Source organism: Staurois parvus, unplaced genomic scaffold (genome assembly GCF_062004578.1).
Source record: "Staurois parvus isolate SC_StPar_1 unplaced genomic scaffold, SC_StPar_1.0 ptg000050l, whole genome shotgun sequence".
Lineage (NCBI taxonomy): Eukaryota > Metazoa > Chordata > Amphibia > Anura > Ranidae > Staurois > Staurois parvus.
In genome coordinates this window covers 486,679-509,395 of record NW_028317846.1, presented here as the reverse complement: position 1 = coordinate 509,395, position 22,717 = coordinate 486,679, and the positions used below count along the sequence as shown (strand labels likewise).

General features: G+C 40.4%; 1 protein-coding gene across 1 annotated transcript in view; it reads right to left on the bottom strand.

Moving 5' to 3' along the window:
• DDX10 (DEAD-box helicase 10) overlaps positions 1-22,717 on the bottom strand; it is a 301,809-nt gene that overhangs the window by 248,927 nt on the left and 30,165 nt on the right. Inside the window, exons 10-11 of the mRNA XM_089666084.1 lie at positions 5,631-5,732; positions 2,688-2,775 (exon numbers count right to left, since the gene is read on the bottom strand). Of these exons, the coding sequence (XP_089522210.1) occupies positions 2,688-2,775; positions 5,631-5,732 (190 nt within the window). The remainder of the gene's footprint in view (positions 1-2,687; positions 2,776-5,630; positions 5,733-22,717) is intronic.

The following is a 22,717-nucleotide window of genomic DNA, read 5'->3' as shown; positions in this document are numbered from 1 at the left end:
GCATCAAGTTAAAAAACAATTTGGGTTTAGAATCACTGATCTATTAAATCTATTATTCCAAAATTGGAACTGAAGTTTGCGTTACAGCTGAATTTAAGGAAAGTGAAAAACTATCCAATGTTTTTTTCCTATAGTACAGTAAAAATGAGCATTTTTATTACTTTTTTTTGGCAAAGCTCACCTTTTAATTGTCAATGATTTCATCAATACATATTGCAAATATCTGCTATGCTTGGGCGCTGGTAGGAGGAATCTCAGAAAGGACATCAATCCGTTTGCTTCATTGTGGCTCTTTCAGACTACCATTCCCAGTATACACTGGAATTTGTGCACACAATGGGTATGCATGTAGGCAAGATTGTTGCAGCAGCCATGGATATTAATGACAGCCCTGAAGTCTCCTGGCCTGTCAAACAATGCAATTACAGTGAGCGGTTTTGGCAATGTGCCTGAGACTTCCAGATCCTCCAACTAACTACAGAAGGGATATTACAAGTCTGGTGGCCAAGGCAATGGCAGCATAGTATCCACCAGTCTTACAACATAGAAATTATATGGACAAACAAATCAGTGAAGTCTTGATTTCTCAGAGCCTGGTAACCTATGTAAAAACTACAAGGAGTAATTCTTCAAAAGTACAAAATTACTTTTACTCAATGTCACAATATTTCTGCCTGGAGTTCAGCTTTAAAGGCCTCAACTATGCTGATCAAAGCTTGCTGGAAGCTTTTAAAATGCTGGCTGCCTGCTATACACATTCTTCTTATACAAGTTGGAGCCTGTGTGCACAAGGCCCAGAGATGACCAATCAGAGTGTACAGTCTGACTGCACAATATCCTTTAAATCTAAGTGCATGGGCCTGCCTGATTTGATACACACTGAAGGAACAGTTTTGGTGCGTCCTCATATTATATAGTTTTGGTACATCTATGAGATTGATAGTGTATGGCCAGCATACGTCGTTCAACAAGTTTAGCATGTGAAATAAATGAGTACTGCATCTGAATTTTTAAAGCATACTACTGTATTACACTTTTATTTCTGCAATTCAGATTTAAAGCCAGACTACAGCCAAAATGTTTAATTAATTCAATTTTGGAAATACAGCAGAGAAGAATTAGAGCATCTTTCAGGACTTTATTGCCATTTGGTTCCTTATTGTAAAGATTTACTAACTTCAAAAACTCCTTAAAAGGTTTACAGACAGAAATAAGTTTTCACTTTTCCCTGCTCTATCTAAATCTTAAAAACGTTTGCTGGAGTCAAGCTTCGATACTGATTTTTGTGTACTGACAAAGGGTCTCCTATAAATAAATCACATAAAAAAGCAAATGGAATTCTATCTTATCTGGATTTCAACTTTTTGTGGCCCCCTCCTGATTACTATCTAAGAATGCCCACATTGAGTTAATATCTTGGCACTGACAAGCATATAAAAATACTTTGTGGAACTCCTGCTACATTATGCCTGTAGAGCTATCCCGATCGCTTGGAAAAAGACTAAACTTCCTACACTGCAATGCTGGAAAAAAACCTTAACGGATCCAATCATCCCCTTTCCCAGGAAACACAAGGGAGGATGCCTAATCAAATTTTTGAAAGTCTTGAGCACCGTGGCTGGACACCCCATTCACTCTAACGAATCACCAAAAACTAAATTTCTCCACTATCCACCTCTGCAACCACTAACCCTACTTGCACCTAAGGCCTAAGTCTGCTATTGCATTAAGAACCCTTTGTCTTCAAGAACTTTATTAGTCTCCTAAACTGACCCTCCATATTAGCTCACCCTTCCCATGCATATCCCCTCTACTTTGCCCTTCCACTTCTCTTTCCCTCCTTGAGGTGAGAGAATATTCTGGAACAGATGCCATTGCCCCAATGCACTACTACTTCTGTCTCTTGGTGCTTACAGGAATTAGCCAAAAATATAAAAACTCTACATGATTTGTATGTGTGAAAGGGATAACATGTTTTACGTTAAAAACAAAAGTGATGTGACATTTTTTTTGCTTCCGCTGTGTGATAAGACACCTAGCTAACAGCTGGGAAGTCTCACTTCCGTTATTCACTGCGTGCACTGCTAGTAATACGGAGTGCTGTCAGAGCTTACTGAGCTCAAAAGAGGGCAAATTGTTGGTGCCGCTTAGCTGGGGCCTCTGTGACTGAAGCTGCCAATTTATTTTCCCGTGTCATGAGGTATCAGAGGTTATGACAGCACAGACAGTTTCTGGGAAACCATTGTATAACAAGCATAAACACGGTTGAGATGGTCAAATCCCCGAGACAAAAGGATATTGTGCAGGATTGTGACCTAGAACAGGAAAACAACTGCTGCAAAAGTGACTGCAGAACTCAATCTCATTGTAACCCCTGTACAATTGCGCTGATTGCCATTTTTTGTGTTTTGGAGGTCTTTTTGTTTTTAGTGGTCTGTCCTGCCCTGCCAGATTTGAACCCCATGGGGGTCATTTAAAATGATTAAATCAATCATATTTTTGTATTTTGGACAAAATTCTAATTGCTTTCTTTAAAAAAAAAAAAAGCCTTACTTTGGATTTGCTGGTTAAAGGGCTTCTAATACCGGTTTAACATTATGTCGGATAGCTAAATATAAACTCATTGATCGTTCTTCAAAAAAACTGATTTCCAAGCGAAGCAACTTATCTCGATGTTGCACACATACCCTCTGCGCCCTCTCTTTCATTTCCTGCTCCTGGGCCAAAAACGCTTCCAGCCGCCCTTGTACATCCAACAGCTTTTCAGGGTTAATTCTGAAAAATTAAGCAGAGAACATATGATAATGAATAAGAGTTATAGAAAAACTGACATAATGCTGTAATTCAGCTGTTCAATCTAATTTATTTTTAATTTGTTTTTCAATTAGTGTATAATGCGTAATCTTGCTTTTAGCATATTACAAGGTTTTAATTTTAATAATTGGGGGGAAAAGTCTTTAGCTTTAATAATAATGATGAATAATAATAGTAAAGTAGTCTGCATTATTCAATCATTAAAATTTGCATTTTAATCTGTTACTAAGCAAGAGGAGGAAGCCATTAAAAGGAACAATCTCTCTCATGCAAGCCTCCTAACAAGAGACAATGGAGCAGATGTAAAAGAACTGGGGCAAAGGGGTAGCCACTGTACACAGCCACTATATTGAATAGATTGCAAATGATATCTGTTCTTTAAAGCATAGTTACAAAAAATAAAGAAAAAGCTTTTCTGTGTCTCCATTGTCGCCACCCCTTCCCCACAACCTGTCCGTCAGATCTGCCAAACCTTGTAGTCAACAGCATAGTCCACCATTCCTAGATGAAACCTGCAGCCCACTAAAGCACATAAACCTCACAAGGATACTAAAAGAGATGTCAGGTATGAGGTCTTTTTAACTGGAAACCTAATACCTGGAATCTACAAATCCCATGGTTCTTTGCAGCTACCTGTATGTAAAATGCCAGTCTAAAATGCTATTATTCTTTATTGCAGCATATTCATTTAGGCTGCAGCTGACAGCTGTGCTACTCAGAGCGGGTGAACAATGTGCATTTAACTTCCTTTTGGGCCAGTTCACACTACAAAAATGAACTCTTGATGCAATCCGGATACGTTTTTGCTTACAGTTCACCATGTTCCAGTATGCTTCTGTGCAGAAAAAATGCAGCATGTTTTACTTTTTTTTTTCTACACCGGAAACTGAGTGGAACTGGCTGCCCTGGTATGAACCAGGGCCACTGGAATACATGCAGAACACCGTGCATGCATTTTTAACGCAGAAAAAAAAGCGCACTGAACTGCATCTAGTGTGAACTAGCCCTTAGGTACATTCTGTTTAGAATTATGTGCATCCAGAGGCAGATTAGATATTCTGACCGCCTCAAAACGCATATAATTTCACAGAAATGCATATAAACACAAGCACAGTTATACACAAGAGATCTTCATCTGGGAAGTAAACATTTTGTTCATCCTTTCCAAAAATTTAATCTGAATTTTAAATAAAAACAGGAGCCTAGTGTGAAAAACAGCTGCTGCCTGCTGTGTATGACAGGCTAATATATTCTGCAGCGGGACATTGTATCAACTGGCGCTTGCATGTCGGGCAGAATGTGTTCAGTGACGTATGCTCATAACAGTTATGTGGTCTCAGCATACATCTCTAAAAAAACACACAGAGCCCTACCCACAATGGCTGGACTCTGAATACTGCATGCAGATGCACCAGGCAAACGAATATGCCAGGATCTGACAAACACGGGGTAACCATCCAGTGTGTATGAGGCTTTAGTGATGTAAATGGAAAATTTGATAGATAGTTAAAGCGTATCTCCACCCACATCTGCAAATACGCCGTGCCTCTACCATAGTGGTGGCACTTAAGGGGGGGAGCAACACCACCTGGGAGGCGGAGTTCACTTCTGGCAAAATTCTACTTTAAAGCAGAGCTCCACCCAAAAGGGGAAGTTCTGCTTTAAGTCTTTGTCCTCCGCTCCCCATTAAGGATTGGAACCTTTGGGGAGCGGGGAGGGAGTGGGTACCCGAATTTGACAGGTCGCCTAAGCCGATTGGAAGCGGAAGTTGTCCTCCCCCCCTCCCTCCCTGTAGTCTTATGGGACACTTAGAAGACTACAGGGATATTCACAAAGCGCATTCGCAGTGGGCACCCGGCTGTGAAGCCACAAGCTGTCATAGCCGGGTGCCCACACTGAAGATGCCGGCGCCAGAGAGAGAAGATGGCCGGTGAAACCAGCTGTGGTGAGGACACCACTGGACCGAGGGACAAGTAAGTGGCTGTATTTTAAGAGTCAGCAGCAACAGTTTTTGTAGCTGATGACTTTTTTTTTTTTTTTTTCAGCTGGAACTCTACTTTAAGAAGTAATGTGGACCACTTTTTAAAACAGGGGCAATTACCTGAAAATAACTTTTTAAATCCGAACTCTAGGAATTACACAAATAACTATACAGTGGGGAGCACTGGGACACAACAAGGAATGAAAAAAAGTTAAAAACCTTATTTTATTTAATAAAAAAAGGCAATTGCTTAAAATACACAGTGATTTAAAGTATAACTAAAGGCAAAACCTTTTTTTCCACTTTGGATAGAGTAAGGGAGGGTTATAACCCCTGTCAGTTTATTTTTTGCCATCTGTGTCCCATTGGGGAAGATTACCTTCACTTCCTGTTCCATAGCCAAAACAGGAAGTGAGAAAATCTGTGCAAATTAAGCCAATTTATTTGGACCGCCAGGCCACTAAAACTAGTGTCCCCGTTGGAAAATTTCCCCTCTGACTTTTCTGGGGAAAACCCAATATTTGGGGTCTCTTTCACTTTACATGATAATGGTAAACAGGACAAACAGAGAGGGTGAATCTCCCTAACAGGTGGCACAGACAGGAGTTCTAATCCCTCTTCACTCTATCCAAAACTAAAAAAAAAAAAAAAAGTGTTGCCTTTAGTTGCACTTTAAGCAAATTAATTGTCATTTATTTAGGGTTTACATCTATTTTATCACAATTCCAGGTTTATCTGCACTTTTCTAAGTCCGCGTGCATTTGCGTTTTCTGCCAAGTTCGTTCATCAAGAAAACAAACAGTGGTCAGTGATCCCAGCAGAGATGAATACATACTTGATTTCGTTAATGGGCACTTTTTTCTCCTCCAGCTGTCGGGCCATCCCCTTCACTTCAGATGGCAACAGAACCAGCAAAGCTTCTCCGCCCTCCTTGTACCTGCCGGAACAAAAACACAGCAAGGACACTTCGTAATCGGAGAAGAAGAAGAAATGAATGAAAAGTCAGCAGACTGCCATGGAGATAAATAATAGCCAAACAGATTGGAGCTGGCAGCTGCAGGAGAGGATGAGCTACTCTTTAAATACAAAGTCAAAGGCAAGAACACTGAATTAGCCACTGTTTCATATTTCTGTAATCCCAATCACAGATATCCGTTTCTGAAATGTCATGTTCACACCGCTCCATGGGTTCCCAATGTGCAATATAATTAGATTAAGAGCCATTGTTTATTGGAAAAGCAGGAGGTTTCTTGTCTTACATGGAGGAGCAGGTGATATAGAACCCAAGCCAAGTCATACTGTTTATTTTTAGTTTTGGATGAAGTGGTAAAGCTCTAAAATTCCATTCAGGCTTTTATTTCCATCTGAGACCCCACTGGGGAAGTTTTCTATGTCTGTGATGCCCTTATAAGTAATGCTATGTGTCCCCCCCGCCCCCTGGAGGTAAAAGCAGCTCACGCTCACCCTGTCAAAAAATAAAAGTCAGCAGCTCCAAAAACTGTAGCTGCTGACTGTTAAAAAAACAGCCACTTATCTGTCCCTCGGTGTGTCCCCCGCAGCCCGTTTCACCAGCCGTTCTGTATTCCTGGAGGCCAGCATCTTCAGTGCGGAGACCTGGCTGTGACTGCTTGAGGCTTCACTGCTGTGCTTCATGAATGGTCTTGTAGTCTTCTGGGACCTGTCACATGTCCCAAAAGACTGCAGGGAGGAAGGACACCTTCCGTTTCCGATTGCCTAGGTGATCGGACCGGAAGTGGAAGCGGGTACCTGTCAAATTAGGGTACCCGCTACCCCCCCCCCCCCCACCCCTCAAAGGTGTCAATCCTTAATGGGGAGCGGGGGGCAGCCCTTAAAGTGGAACTTCCCCTTTTGGATGAAGCTCCGCTTTAAGAATACTGTAATGTATTTCAAAGGCCTCATGCACACTGGGCATAAAAAATTCTGCTTATACAAGCTCTTTTAGTGGGCTTTTTTTTTTCAGTCTGTAGAAGCAGCTCTCTCTTAGCCTATTTGCCTATTCACATTTGGGAGTTTACAGGCATATTTGCAGAGGAGTGTTTTAAGGCTTGAAAAAAAAAAAAAAAAAAAAAAAAAAAGAACACATCCGGCGTGCATTTTTGAGAGGAGCTTTTGGCCAGAAAAAAAAAAAAAACAGCTTGATACACAAACACACCTAAACGTGTATAAGCCAGGAGTTTAAGAGCGTTCAGTGTTTAAAAGTGCATATTGATTATAGTGAAAATGAACAGAGGAGAATGTTTTTGAAAAACCACTTATAAAAGCAAATTCCCACCAGCGTGCATAAACACTTATGGAATACAAGCCGCTATGAGTACTGTTTATGCTGCTTTTTCTGCCAGAGGTTCTGGCATTTTTTCAACTGCCTAGTGTGCATGGACCCTAAATGATCATGTCTGTGTTATGGTACACTGTAAAAACACTGATGAGCAGAGCTGAGAAACTCCGGTTTCCAAATGTTCAGGTTACTGATTGCCAAAGCATTTTACAAGGCAAGTTGCCTGCTGTATTCGAGCACTGGCCAGAGGAAAAACAAAAGCCTTGTGCTGACAAGCTATGTTCCTACTGCTATATAGCCCAGTTTACAGGACGACATTTTCCAAGAGGAAGGAAAAAAAAATGAGCAAAAAGAAAAAAAAAAAAAATACACAATATATTTAAAATTTTCAATAAACGTCCTGGCTGCACATCCTCATGAAAATAAATATTTCTACAGGATTCTACAGGACACAGCAAAGAAGCAATCAGCAACTATTAAAATTTGGAGAGAAAAGGGAGGATTATAACCGATCATTTTCTTTTTGTTATCTGGGTCCAATTAGGGAGATTTATCTTCACTTCCTCTCTCATATCCAAAACAGGAAGTGAGAGATAAGCCCTGCAAACCCTGTACTCCCACAGTACACAGAACATGGAAATGCAATTATTTTAGTAAATATAACCTGCTAAATACCTTTTCTCATCAGCAGTTAGAGCAGTCTGTTGACTTCAGCAGAGCACTGGTTAAAGCTTGTAGGAGGAGTTTTCTTTCTGCTCTAGGAGAATGCAGAACCCCTGACCCTCTGTCTGGGCAGGGCTGATTGGCCCTGTTCTGATCACGTGAACTCTCCCAAGGCTACCGGTTCAGTCTGTCTTATCAGGTGGACATTTGAACAAGAGGAGGGGCAGAATAAACAGGATCAAACAGCCTCTTTATATAATGCAGAGGATTAACCCCTTAGGTTCCACAGTGACTATAACAAGCATGCTTTACTGCATATACAGACTGATTTTACCGTTGTGGGATAACACTTTAAGAGAGTTTTTTGGGGACCACCAGGTCACCAAAACTAGAGTCCCCTTTTCCCCTCTATTACTTCTCTGGGGACAACCCAAAATTTGGGGAACAGACTGCAAAAAAAGTTTTGCCTTTAGTTATACTGTAAGCACAAAAACTCTACTGACATAGATGACACATGGAACCCCAGTCACATATTAAAGCAGTAAACATGCTTCATGCTGTTAGTTCCCCCCCCCCCCCTTTCCCCTGCAAGAAACACCCTAGTATCTTATTATACCACAGTGGCCCCCACCTGACCTTCTCACTTTGGTTACAAAATGTGATCTCTCCCCTTTCCAGTCTAATCTCATTACTGTTGACTTCTGGTACTCCCATATTTTATGACACACTCATGTTTATTTGTCGCTAATTTGCCTTCCCCTTTTATGTATGTTCTTTTCCATGGATATCTACAGCATCTTCTGCCATTAAAAAAAAAAAAAAAATCAATAAATCTTTTGTGAAAGAAAGCCTTATTTTTGACATTTCAAACTTCCCCTCTATTGATTGTCACAGTTTTAGGCTGAAGATTAATTCCGAGCAACAAGCAAAACCAATGAATGAACCGTTAATGCTTTACTGTAAACCTTGCAGCTGCAGATAACGTAGAATGCCTTTTTAAAACTGTAAAAACTCAAAGGCCATGTGTGTTAAACATAAAAAAAAAATCAGGTTTTACTGCATTATTTTTAATCCAGATTTGCACTCTGCAGTAATTCCTGCCTGTCCATTAGATGTCCCAAGTCTTCTTGATAAATAATGGTCAGCATCATTCAACCCACTTTCCTTGAGCCCAGGATAGGGGGACATTATCATACAACCAGGGCTCAAAATATTACTCACATATCTGAACCTGTGATGTCACACAACAAACCAGAAGACTGATGGAGTAATGTATAAAGAGATTAATGAAACAAATGATCTGTGCAGGGGGGATGGGCTTAAATTCCCGAAGCAGGTGAGCTGTGCTCCTTTCTATGTGTTTCAAGGCTAAAATGTACTTTTACACCTATGTTTAGGTTTCATGGGATGGGAAGATTTGTAGGCAGCCCTCAGCATTCATATATGACAAATGGCAGGACGTAGACCGTAAGGAAATAAATACATGGTCAGAAAATGTAGTCTCGGCCAAGAAAAAAAACACTACATTTATACAGCTCCAGCATTCATAATAAAAAAGAACACCTACAGAGAATATGCTGCTGTTTATGTCCTGATTGGAGAAATGTCCAATCACTCCCTGTGCTGCCTGGAAGCGAGGGCTAATCTTTCCAATATGGACACCAGATAAGGGTGTGAATAGGGTTCAGGAGGACACTATTTTCAATATAAAGCTGCAATTTACAACACAGAGACATGACCTCAGACTAGCAGGAGGAAAGTTCAAACTAATGGTTGTCATATACAAGGGATGGGGCTTAATAAGTATCTCCGCAGCAACAAGTTAATTGATTGTATTCCAGAGAGAGACATTTATTAGGACAGTCCAGACTGTCTTACTGCTCTTTTATTCCAGAACAGTCACAAGATACTTGCAACAGATGACAAAATCCAGTAGAATACTTGTAAATATTACAATAAACAACATCCCTCAGAGTCCCATTTAAAATATTTCATATCAAGCACAGAGATACTACACAATCCAGCATATGTACCATCTATAAAATGCACCTAGGTAGCTTCCATGCATACAGTAGTGTGTGATCTAGATCTGTGCTTCAAAATGAATAATCCCTACTAGCTTATGATCTTTGTTTTAAAAGAAAATTTCCCCCCTGAAAAACACTTTTGATCTTGTTGTTAAGATGAAAAGACTAGCTAAGGCCAACTTTAGTGTCCATAACCCTTGTTCCCCAAGACAGTAACCAACCGCCCATTTGGCCAATTAACATTTTTAGAATCAGCATAAAAGTAGCCAAGGAGTTCTGTCAATCTTGATGACTTCCCTTTTAATGTGCAAATGGACTTGTCACTGGCTTATGCATGTTCACTCAATATCTATCTCTACACATACACACACTAATTAGGCAAGTTGTATTTTTAGGTATTAATTTAATTACTGAACAACTACAGTGTTCTGGTCAATCCAAAAAGTTAATGAACCTCAAACCTGAATATTTAAGAAAGTAAAAGTGAGGTTTTGGCTGTTTTAGGAGAATATCTATGTGTACAGAATTATTATGCACCTAAATGAAATTTTTCCCATCTCACTTGTTTATTTTTATCTGTTAAAGTAAGAATTATAAACAACTCAAAATTTACAAAAAAACATTTCTAACATTTCAAAAAAACAAACAAAAAAAAAAAAACCAGTGACCAATACAGCCACTTTTCAATAACAGTCATAGGCCTTACATTCAAGGAGTCTGCCAGTTTCTTGATCTGTTGACAATCAACTTTTTGTGCAAGAGCAACCACAGCCTCCCAGACACTACTGTTTTCCTTCGCCATAAAACACCCGTTTAAGAAGGGCCCACAAGGAACCTCAATAGGGTTTAGGTCAGATGAGGAAGGAAGCCATGTCATTATGGTTTCATCTTTAAGGCCTTTACTGGCTAGCCAGGCAGTGCAGCACTTCGATGAATGCAATTGAGCATTGTCCTGCATAAATATCATTTAGAATGATATTTATGAAACACTTGAGACACTTTTTAGAAGACACTTGAAGAAAGTGTCTTCTAAAAACTATCAGTAACTTTGGGAGTTGATTTTGAGTTCTTCTTCAACCCAAAAAGGTCCAACTAGCTTATCTTTAATAACAGCCCATACCAGTACCCCACCTCCACTTTGCTGGAGTCGAAGAAGAGCTCTGTGCCCGTTATTGATCCAGCCACAGGCCCATCCATCTGGTCCATCAAGAGTCACTCTAATCTCCAGAAAACCTTTGAAAAAAAATCGGTCTTCAGATATTTCTTGGCCTAGTCTTGAAGTTTCAACTTATGGTGTCTTGTTCAGTGGTGATCGGGTTTCAGCATTTCTTACCTTGGCCATGTCTCAGCACTGAACACCTTGTACTTCTCGGAACTCCAGATAGGTTATAGTTCTGGAATATGACAGCACTGGAGGATAATGAGTTCCTGGTAGCTTCAAGTTTGATTTTTCTCAAATCTTTAGCAGTTACTTTGCGTCTTTTTTTTCTCAACATGTTTCTTACGACCCTGTTGACTATTTGCAACAAAATGTTTGATGGTCCTGTGATCACCGGCCGGGACCCAGTGATTGACAGTCGAGGCTGTGAATGGCAGCGCGGGTAGGGTGTGCACAAACCCTGCCTTGTAGCAGTATATGTGCTATAGGGCGGTCAGGAAGCGATTAAGGATGCTGCGGCTGGCTTCCTTAACAACCAGCTACCGTGAGATAAATTACCGCATGAAAATATGCAGTAATTACAGTAATACAGATATTTTAATCGCAAGAGTTATTTACTGCAAAAATTCGACGTGAATTGCATTGTTGCAAAAACTTTACCGCATGCGTTCTTTCACCGCATTTTTCCAGTCATTATTTAACTCTTAGTGAATTGACCCCATTGTTTTAACAAATAAGTAGTTGATGTTTGGAACAGGCTACATGCAAAGGTAGGGAGTCAGCCAACAGTAAATTAATTCAAACAAGCTTGGTATAAATAAAAATCTAAAAATAAATCAATAAATGAAATTAAAAAATGTACTTGTCTGTACCAAGCTATAATGTCAGATATAGGTGGTTAGGTTGTGGGAGAAATAGGGGTCAATTGCAGCACTGTGGCTTGCAGAAGGATGGGAAAATAAGACATAGTGTTAAAACCGGAGCATAAAATTGTCGTACATCACTTTCTTTGCCTTGCTTTTTCTCCAAAATCCATCTTCACAGAATAACAATGCAGTATCTACCACCATCCTCATCTCCTCTACTAATTACTTGGTTTCTGATAGATTTCTGATTTTGCACTTTTCTTTTTAAAGTGGAACTACACTGCTTCTGAGCATAACAAACCAAGCATGTTATTTCATTCATTTATTAATATTCACAGCAAACTCCCCCATCCATCCATGTCTCCATACTTCATTTTGCTGAAAAATCACTTTGAAAAACACACCCTAGAATTTCAGGCCATGGCCATCCTGAGTAATGTCAGATAATTCATGTAGCATTTACTTCCCGAAATACCTCTGCCCTTAGCTCAGGCAGGACGGTATGCTTAGCTGAGAAAACCCATACTCCCTCTCCTGAAGACTCCTGGGATAAATGGCATAATTTGCATAGGCCTGGAAACCAGGAAGAAATGTGAAAAAATAAAATAAAATAAAAAGTTTAAAAACAAGTAAATATAATTTACCTCCCTATCTATTTACTAATGCAAGCAGCATAAGGATTACAAATAGTCAATGTTGATTGAGAAAATGAAGTTCTGCTTTAACACATATTTAGAATTGATTCATTGTTCCATGATTACGAGCCGTGACATTTCTGACCATAGTTACCATTTACATAAAGAAAATAATGCTACGACTTTAATGCTGTAGCCAAAGTAGAAAAGACTAATGAGGCAATTTTCCCAGAAAAGCAGTTTTTGTGTTGGCTACTCCCTACAGTTTCAGTTGTGAGATATGATGATCATTTTACAGTTCTTCAAATCCACCCTATCAATACTTGTAAACCTGCCCAGAAGCATACCTGCAAAAGCTGTAAACTCTTCTCTTTCCTGCTTCCAACAAAGATGTCAGAGGAGGATTCCTCATCAATGGAGATGCAATCAGCAGCACAGGTACAGCTTTTGTTTACATGTCTATTAACTACTTGCCCTCCAGAGGATTTACCCCCCTTCTTAACCAGGAAATTTTTTGCTGTTCGGCACTGCACTATTTGAACTGGTAATTGCACGGTCGTGCATTGCTGTACCCAAACAAAATGTATGTCCTTTTTTCACACAAATAGAGCTTTCTTTTGGTGATATTGATCACCTCTGTAGTTTTTATTTTATGTGCTATAAACAAAAAAAGACCAAAAATGTTGAAAAAAAAACAACATATTTCACTTTTAGTTATAAAAAATATCCAATTAGCTCAAAGTTAGTAATAAATTTAGGCTAAAATGTATTCTGCTACATGTCTTTGGTAAAATAAAAAAAAACCTTAATACATGTATATTAATTGGTTTGTGTGAAAGTTACAGTGTCTACAAACTGATATATTGATATATATATATATATATATATATATTGGAATTTACGTAGCTTTTACTTTCTGACTGCCTATCACATTTATTCAGGTGATATTTTTTGCCACATATTTTTTGAATATGACAATTGTTTGTTTTTTTTACACAAAGTTGTCATTTTAATGATATATTGCTCATGCATGCCATAGGTATATGTGGAATAACACCCCAAAACACATTCTTCTACTTCTCCAAGCTCCCAAAAAACAATGACCACCTCCAGACTTTCAAAGGGTATATTTCCTCATATTACTTCCCCACTACCTATCACAGTTTCGGAGGCTCTAAAATGCCAGGATAGTAACCCCCCCCCCCCCCCCCAAATGACCCCTTTTTTGGAAAGTAGACACTCCAAAGAATTTGATAAGAGACATGGTGAGTATTTTACAGGTATCATTTTTGTCACAGGGTTTTGAAAGAAAAAAAAAAGAAAAGAAAAAATAAATTTTCTTCGTTTTCCAAAAACATGTGGCAACAAATGAGATCTGCAAAATACTCACGTCTACTTTCCAAACCGGGATAATTTGGAGGGGTGCTTCTACTATCCTGGAATTTCAGGGACAACATTAGAAGCTTTTGCCACACATCACCCACTGTTGAAGACCAAGCTTTTCTGACACTATGTTCACATGAAAAACCTGTTTTTTTGCAAGAAAATTACTTTGAACCCCCAAACATTTTATATTTTTTTTTAAAGCAGAGACTCTAGAGAATAAAACGGTGTGTGTTGACATTTTTTATGTCACACAGTATTTGCGCAGCGATTTTTCAAACGCAAATCTTTTGGAAAAAATACACTGTTTAAAATTTGAATGCACAAAACCACAATATATTTCCCAATTGTTTCATAAAATATAAAATATGATGTTACGCTGAGTAAATAGATACCAAACATGACATGCTTTAAAATTGCGCATGCCTGTGCAATGGCAACAATGTACATACATTTTTATTATCAATAGGCGATGCTTTACAAGCCTTTACAGGTCATCAATTTATATTATTTACACAGGAGGTCTAGAGCTAGGATTACTGTCCTTAATCTGACGTTCGCGGCGATACCTCACATTCATGGTGCAACTACTGTTTACATGCACAGGGTCAACACTTGCGCACGCAGGTGCGCGGGGGGGGGGCAAGGGTGCTTTTTTTCTTAGTTATTTTGTTTATTATTTTTACATTGTCTCTTTCATTTTTTTTTTTATCACTTTTAATGCTATCACAAGCGATGCAAATATCACCTATAACTTCAATGGGCATTGTCAGATTCTTTTGTGAGAAATCTGGGGTCTATCAGACTCTAGATATCTCCTCTGCCTTTACATGATCTAATCTCACCAAGATCGGTAAGATCAGATGCTTTCCCAATTAACAAATGGCGCTGTTTATATCCTGTGAAACTGAAGAGATGAAATGCTCGTAGCTTCTGATTTCTTAGACTATAGAGATGATTGGAGCCATTCTGGTCTCTGACCAGCTCTATGGTCAGCCAGCAGAACTGCCAGCTGCATTCTCGGATTCCCCTGTGGGACAGGAGAGCCCAAAAAAACTGTGGAAGGCAGTAGGAGGGGGGGATGGCCCTTCCCGCTGCTCATAAAAACAATTCAGCAGCTAATTGGCCACTAGGATTGCTTTTACATGAAAGCCGACTGCCAGATGAGAAAAATGATACCAGGATGATGCCTGTAGCTGCAGGCATCAACCCGGTATAACCACTCAAAGTCCAGCAACGTACCAGTACATTTCTGGTCCTTGTTGGGCATATATGTAATAGCAGAGAACTCGGGCACATGATGAATTGGCTCTGTGGATCAATATGACCGCAATTCATTCTTTTTGTAATACCCATATTGAGGGTTAGGCCCAAAAGAGTTTTAAATTCATAAACCATGATAGGTTTCCAAGCAAATTGTCTGGCAAGATCTGAATTTGGGAAGGCGGCGATGTGTTGCTGTGCATATAAATTGCCTTGACCCACAATCAATTGATACAAATCTTCTGTGAAAACCAGCGGAGGGGCTAAACACTAGTGCTGGCAGCAAATAGGGCCGTTCCTGCTAAATCTGTGTTTTTGGGGACACTATACAAAAGAGGCACTAATATAGTTCTGTTCATGATCAATATCTTGATCTGTACAAACACTATACTAGTAATGGCAGTGATCAGCAAACTATAGTGTGAGTGTGATAGTGTGCGGGCAATCTAAAGCTAGCTGACCCTGGCTGGGTGGGGCGCTTACTGAACATGACGCTATCTGATGTCGCTAGTGGCAGGAATGCAGTGATCAGTGAAAAATTCTATATACGGACAGTACTAATGGCACTGGTTGGGTGACGGGGCGATCAAAGGGTTAAATGTGCTAATCTAGTGTGTGTGTGTGTGTGTGTGTAAAATGCCGTGTTCTATCTTGTCTCCCTGGACTGACGGGTGGGTGGGGGGGAGCAATGGGGGGTGCAGGTGCGTTCACACCCCAAAATAGGAGGCTTCCGCTCGCCAACAAAATCCGGGTAAGCAGTTTGCAAGCAGTTAAAAAAAAAAAAATTCATTAAAAAAAAAAAAATTTAAATTCTCAATATGTTTTTTTTTTTTAATTACAATTCTTTTTTTTTTAATACTTTTATCAGAATAGTACAATGTTACCATAGTAACATTGTACTACTGTGGGGGAAGCAGTTAAGCAACCAAATCAGTTTAAAGCAGTAATAGACCCTGAAAACAACAATTTACCAACAGGTAAAGTCACTTGGTAAACGAGACATTATAAGTCTCTTCAGCCAAAAACTCTTACTGATCTGCAAGCAAATGCTTTAAATCTTTAGAGTGACTACAGCACATGCACAGTGCAGGGTACAGGTATCACATTTGTAAAATGCCAGGAATGGAACCAAGTAGAAAGATAATGTAATTCAAAAACACATCCGAAGGAGTTACCTCATCCTTGCAAAGCATGAAGATGGCCGACTCAGAAGAAGAAGATGTGGGGATGGAGTGGATGTGGAGAGCTCAGAGCCCTCACCGCTGCAGAAGCGCACACCCAGGAGTAAGTGGTGCATACTTTACATTATTGAGAAAGCTGGCTGGTTTAGTTCCACTTTGAAGTTGAACTCCAAGCAAAATTACACCCTTTAGTCCTGTTGTGCATTTATGAGAAGCTACACCAAGATGTACATTTTTAAGAAAGGAGGGCTTTACAGCAGATCAATGGATTGGCAAGAGGCCCCAAGTACACTTAGATAAACTGAAGAACTCCGGGACTTTCAGCACTTTTATGAAATGGTTTATAAGGGGTTAAACCCAACAAGGTATATGCCAATTCATGGATTTTTATGTTTACCATTTACATTTTTACTGCGCACTGGGAGTACAACTATAGCTATACCCCCGGAGCTCCAACGCTGGACCTTGGGGTTTCAGATAGAGAAGATGTAGATACGCTTCCAGCCCCTCTATCTGCTATTCCTCTTGGCCCCTCCCCCAGCCACTGCAAGCTTGTATGAGAACCCATTAACTAAATACAGAGTATTCTGTAAATGGACCGCAAAAAGGAGGGGTGGGCAGAGCGGCTGCTGTGTAGTAGAATTCATCTCTCCAGTAATAGGGCTTTAATTCCGTCATTCACAAAAATATGAACCAGCATATTTTTAAAAGTGCTGCAATTCCTGCTATTCCACTGTAGCTTTGATTTAACGTTCAACTCTACCTTAAAAGAAAAAATAAATGAATGATTGTCAAAAATGAAAAAGAAAAAAGCAGCTTCACTGCAATACTTAAAGTGTTACTAACCCCGGGACCCAGCATTCACTATATCTCATCTCTCACAGTACACAGAACCATGGGCGTATTTACCACAAGGCAAACAAGGCATTTGCCTAGAGTGGCATTTTTTAGGGGGGCAGCAGCATTTTTCAGGGGGGCAGCGTCGCCCCCCGAAAGAAGGGACACACACAGCATGGGGACCAGGTGGGATCTGACAGAGGCTGCGGGCTGCTTGATGGTGTACGCAGAGGCTGACTCTTGTTCCCAGGGATGTCCGGAGCTGTAAAGGTGAGTGTCTTCTCTCTCGCCGGGGTGGGGGTGGGGGGGGGGTTGTCAGTGTATGGGGTCGGTGGTAGTGGAAGGCTCCCTCGGGTGGAGGTGGGGCTGGGGGCTGTGATGTTGTTGGTCAATGTCAGGCTCTTTGTGGGGAAGGGGGGTGTTGGTCGCTGTCAGGGTCTCTCCATGGGGGAGCAGCATGAAACCTAAATACACCACTGCATAGAACATGGAAATACAATTATTTTAGTAAATATGAACTGCTAAATACCTTTTCTCATCAGCAGTATATAGCAGTCTTGTGACTTCTATCAGTGTCTAGCAGAGCACCGGTCAAAGCGTGTAGGAGGAGTTTTCATTCTGCTCCAGGACCCCTGACCTCTGTCTGGACAGTGCAAATTGGCCCTGTGCTGATCACATGCACTCTCCCAAGAACAAAAAAAAAAAACCTCTCTAGCAATACACACCAAACTGAGCATGTGCAGAGTGACTCCTAGAGCTCTGTACTATCAGCAGATGGATTGGAGACAGTAGAAGAAGGGCAGGATCATAGAACTCAGGATCAGAGTTTTTACACAATGCAGAGGATTAACTCCTTAGGTTCCACAGTGAATATAACAAGCATGCTTTACTGCATATACAGACTGATTTTACTGTTGTGGGTTTAGTAACACTAACTCTGCTCCAGGTCTTTTCCTTGAATATGCTCCAAGCCATTCTACAATGTAATTCAACCCACTCTCTGAGGGATTACCATTAAAGCTGAATATATTTTTATTCCCGATTACAGCTTCAATCACATAACTTCTCTCTAATGAAGTGTATTCCACACCCTGCTCCTTAGTGTACAAATCTTCTGTCAAGTGACGCCCGTACTCTTTACAGCTTCAACTTTTAAGGCTGTATGGATTAATTGCCCCGGGCCTAACACTGCTATACACTGAAGATGTCCCAACAACTATCCACCCCTTTCTATCCTCTCCTTCATTTATTAAAAAGTCCTTCCATTGTTTTCACTGAATGCAGCATATTCTGTGAAGGAGGGAGGGATCCGGTCATTCATCTGCCTCCCGCCCATTCACAGGACATTTTAATTAGTGAAAACAACAAGAACTTTTCAGAATAGAGGAGTGGACAGAAGGGAGTGGGGGACATAGGGACTTCAATATAGTGCAATTATAGACCTCAGCGAATTAACTCCCGCAGCAGCAGAAGTTCAGCACTATGAAGAGAACCGGGCACCACAGCAGTCAGGACATGGAATACTTTCATTACAGGTAAGAAAGATGACAAGCTATAGCCAAAAAAAACTTCAGCTTTAGGCCTACTAAAAAAAATGAATCTATATTGTGATACAATATTACAATTATAGTAAAATGAAACATTATACCTATAACATACATTATTTATGGGGTACACATTTGATAACTTTCACTGTAATGGGTTTTAATCACAGTTATTCTTCCTAAACCAGTTATACGACAGGATGATTCAGTACAATCAAATATTTTATTTTCAAGAGCAGCAGCAGAGAGCAACATGCTCAACTCTCAGATATAAGCAGCATTTCTTAACAAGACTTCAGTCTAGAACGGAGATAAACTTAGTTGCAGATAAAAATAAAAATCATAGCTTGAGCCTGTACTGCCCTCCTGTGACAGTGGAAATGAGAAAAGTAGTACCCGCATAGAGTAATCAATTCAGGCAAGATGGTCACCGCTGGAAGGCAGCCTAAATTCTGCACCCCTTTTCTGCGTGCCAAAATATTCATTAGGGTCCAAACAATGGGGCTGATTTCCTAAAACCGGAGAGCGCAAAATCTGGTGCCGATCTGCATAGAAATCAATCAGCTTTCCAGGTTTTTTCTTGTCAAAGTTTAATTGAACAAGCTGAAGTTTGAAGTGGATTGGCTACCATGCACAGCTGCACCACATTTTGCACTCTCCAGTTTTAATAAATCAACTGTAATGTGTAATCCAGGCCATAGACGGGTCGAACACCGGCCGTTTTTTTTCTAAAAAAAACCAAAAAATTAGTCGTTCGATTGGCCAACGTTACCACTAATGGGAAAAAAAAAAAAAAATCGGCCGATTTTCGTCCCATCTATGGCCGGCATTTAATTACTTCTGTCCCTTGCTCCGCTATTATATTTGACATGAAAAAAGTATTGCGGTTGCAACAATGTATCCATATGTATCCATTTCGGATACAGATGTTTTTATTCGGATACAAATAGATGCATTCTTGCAACCGCAATACTTTTTCATGTCAAATATAATAGCGGACTGGAATTTTTCTTCTTCTTTTTCTTGCAGGTCATGGCTCATGCGCAGATTTTTTATTGGTAAAACAATCGGCCAATTTGCCCATCATTGCTAGGAAAATCGGCAGATTTTTTTCCAACTTTACCGATAAAAAAAATGTGCCAAAATCCCGAAAAACGGGCGACCAATTAACCAACTAATGGTGAGAAAATTGGCCGATTTTTTTTTTCGCCCGAAAAATCGGCCAATTTTTGACCAGTCTATGGCCTGCATTTCACAGCAAAGAAACAAGACTGAACAGTTCACTCAGGTCACCTAAAAAGAGACATTGTCAGGGAAACAAAAAAAGCTACTGTAGATATGAAATGCAGGGACACGTACTTTTACAGGAGCCCCCAAAACCTACTGAATCTTGGGCCATCATGAAAGGCAAAGGCTTGGCATTTTTTGATGCCTGACCCTTCCTGCCTCCTGCAAATTCCTACTGGCCAGTGAGGCTGTCCATCATAGATATGGGCCAACAGGAGTGTGTGGTAGGCAGGGCTTAGCGACAAGGTCTGACTACCAAGAAGTGTCAGAGCTTTTCCTGGCAGAACTGTCTGAATGGCCTCTACATACCTGCAGCAGTTTCCCACCTCACCCCAAGTCCCCTGGAAGAATGGAACTTGCTGTCAAATGTACCCATTTTATGTGCATTGACTAGTTCTGCAGTCCCCTGGAAGAACATGTTGTCTGAGACAGACTTCATTTCTACACCAAGCACATTTTCTTTTTCCTTTGAGAAAAGTTGCATGCAAAAAGCCAATCTGCAGTAGTTTATAGATTTTCGCAGTGCATATTCCCCACTTCATTTCAGAGCTCACATATAAACTGGGGATTCTAGATTTTGTCTTTAGATCAGATCCTAGAGAGAAGATGGGGCATCGCAGCTCTGTGGAATTAGAACATTTGATTTCATTCTAGAGTGGTAGTATAGGTGGCAATATAGCTCTCCCATGGCAGCATCTGCCTTAAAGAAGCTCAGTCATGAATGGAGTAATGGCAGTTGGTGTTAAACCCAAGCAAACATTATGTTGCAGCTTACCAATTCTTAGAGGTGATGGCTGCATTAGTTTTTTTTTAGGCTCTTTTTCCTTTGTTTTCACCTGGTGATCCTGGCAGTAAGGCTGGGTTCATACTGGTGCACAGCAGTTTGGGTGCACCGCATTGCCAGAAAGAGTTTTGCCAGAATCACTAAAGTCAAACCCTATATCCTTTCACACTAGCAGCAGTATCCATGGTGGATCACTTTTCAGAGGAAGGGGAAAGGTGTTCAGGAGGCAATGATACCGCCCCCAGATTTTCCCAGATTGTGAGCCAAGTGTTTGTGGCATGGCCCCATTCACTTACATGGGAGAATATGACCAGAGGGGCTGCCTATCAAACTTAGCATGTAGCGTTACTAATTCTGCACCACAATGCAAAGCATCTTGGCCACAGCAATGTGTACTCATCTGAGTGGCACTATGTCCATTTGTAGCTGGGTGCTATGTGACTGAGAATTGCAAATCTCATTATTGGACTCAAACTCTAAAGCTCACTTCACATGTATTGACAGACTTCAAATGCCATGTATTGACAGATAAAAATTCACCTTCAGCCAAAACATCTTTTTTCCCCTTTTATCGGATGGAATGGAGAAGAATTAGAGAATTAGAACCTCGAGTTCAACTTTTATTGCAGTATCCCTGTAGGAAAGATTTTGCCTCACAATTTGCCTCCCCTCCCCCCCCCCCCAAGCATATTTTGTATTAGCCTGGAAAAGGGTCTGTCATGAGAACTTACCAGTGCTGACTCACAGTGCTAAAATCCTATCAGACCTGTTGGAGAACAGAGCTGAGGATGACAAGGCTACAGGTCGTGTAGAAGCAATAGAGTAGCTTGAATACCTGCTGAGTGGTAAAGAAGTAGTGTATTTCCTTCATCTCTGTCAAATTTGGGGAAAAAAAACCCAAAAGCTATATTTTTGTTCCATTTAACAATTTTTTTATTTTTTTTTTTTAGGTATGCTGTGTAAAGTGGTTGTAAACCCTTACATTTACCCAATGAAAGGACTATCCTCATGTGATACAGAGATTTTAAAAAATTCTCCAACAGACAGTTGTACCTGTCTGTCTGCAGTCTTCTCTCTACATCCATTTAAAGTCCAGAATTTATAAGTTTGTCTGAAATTCAGAAAAAAAAAGGCCGGACAGCTGAAGCTACACTCTGCAGAGCTCAGTGAGGTAAGGTCTGAGAGATGATTGGGGGGAGGTGACACACCCCTTCACACAGCTCACAGGAACAGAGCTACACACTATAGAAGGATATGCTTTGTTCATATTTCATGTCTGAGGTTTACAACCACTTTGGTTGACTTGCAAAGATACCTGAACAAGGTCAGAGTAAGTCTGTGCTAAGAACAGGTTCAATTTCCATTCAAAATATGATGTTGTGTGCAAGTATTTACACCCGTCAACCCATTGTTAGGACAGACAGTGTTCAAAGCTAGTTTACAACTGGTAATGAAGATCTGCCTGCCCAGCACAGACAGGTTAATTATGGCAAACACAGCTTCCCAACTCCCTCATAAACAAAGAGAACTGGTAGAATTTTACAGTGCTGGAGTTTTCAGAAAATATCATCCAAAACGGTAAACTGCATTTTTTAAATATTTTTTAACATGCTACGTGAATGAAAACATGTAACAAAGTACATGCTATCCCAAATTGACTGGAAATACACCTTAAGCCAGTGAGTCAAACCAGCAGTGGTACCACTAAAGACTGACCAGCAAAGTAGACCGCAGATGGTAAGAGTCCATAGACACATACAGAAAAAGGATCAAGAATCAGGAAAAAGCCAGGTCTATTAATAAATCGGGTTGGTTGTGGAGTCAGGGATCAGTAACTGTCTAGAAGCCAGTTACTCAATCACAAAAGCAGGGGCGGACTGACAACTCATGGGGGCCCCGGGCAATAAGGGATCATGGGGCCCCGTGTCCTTGCCCAAACTCAAAAAAGCCTATGAAAAGGTACCAGGGGCATCTCATGGGGCGCCCTACAGACCCCA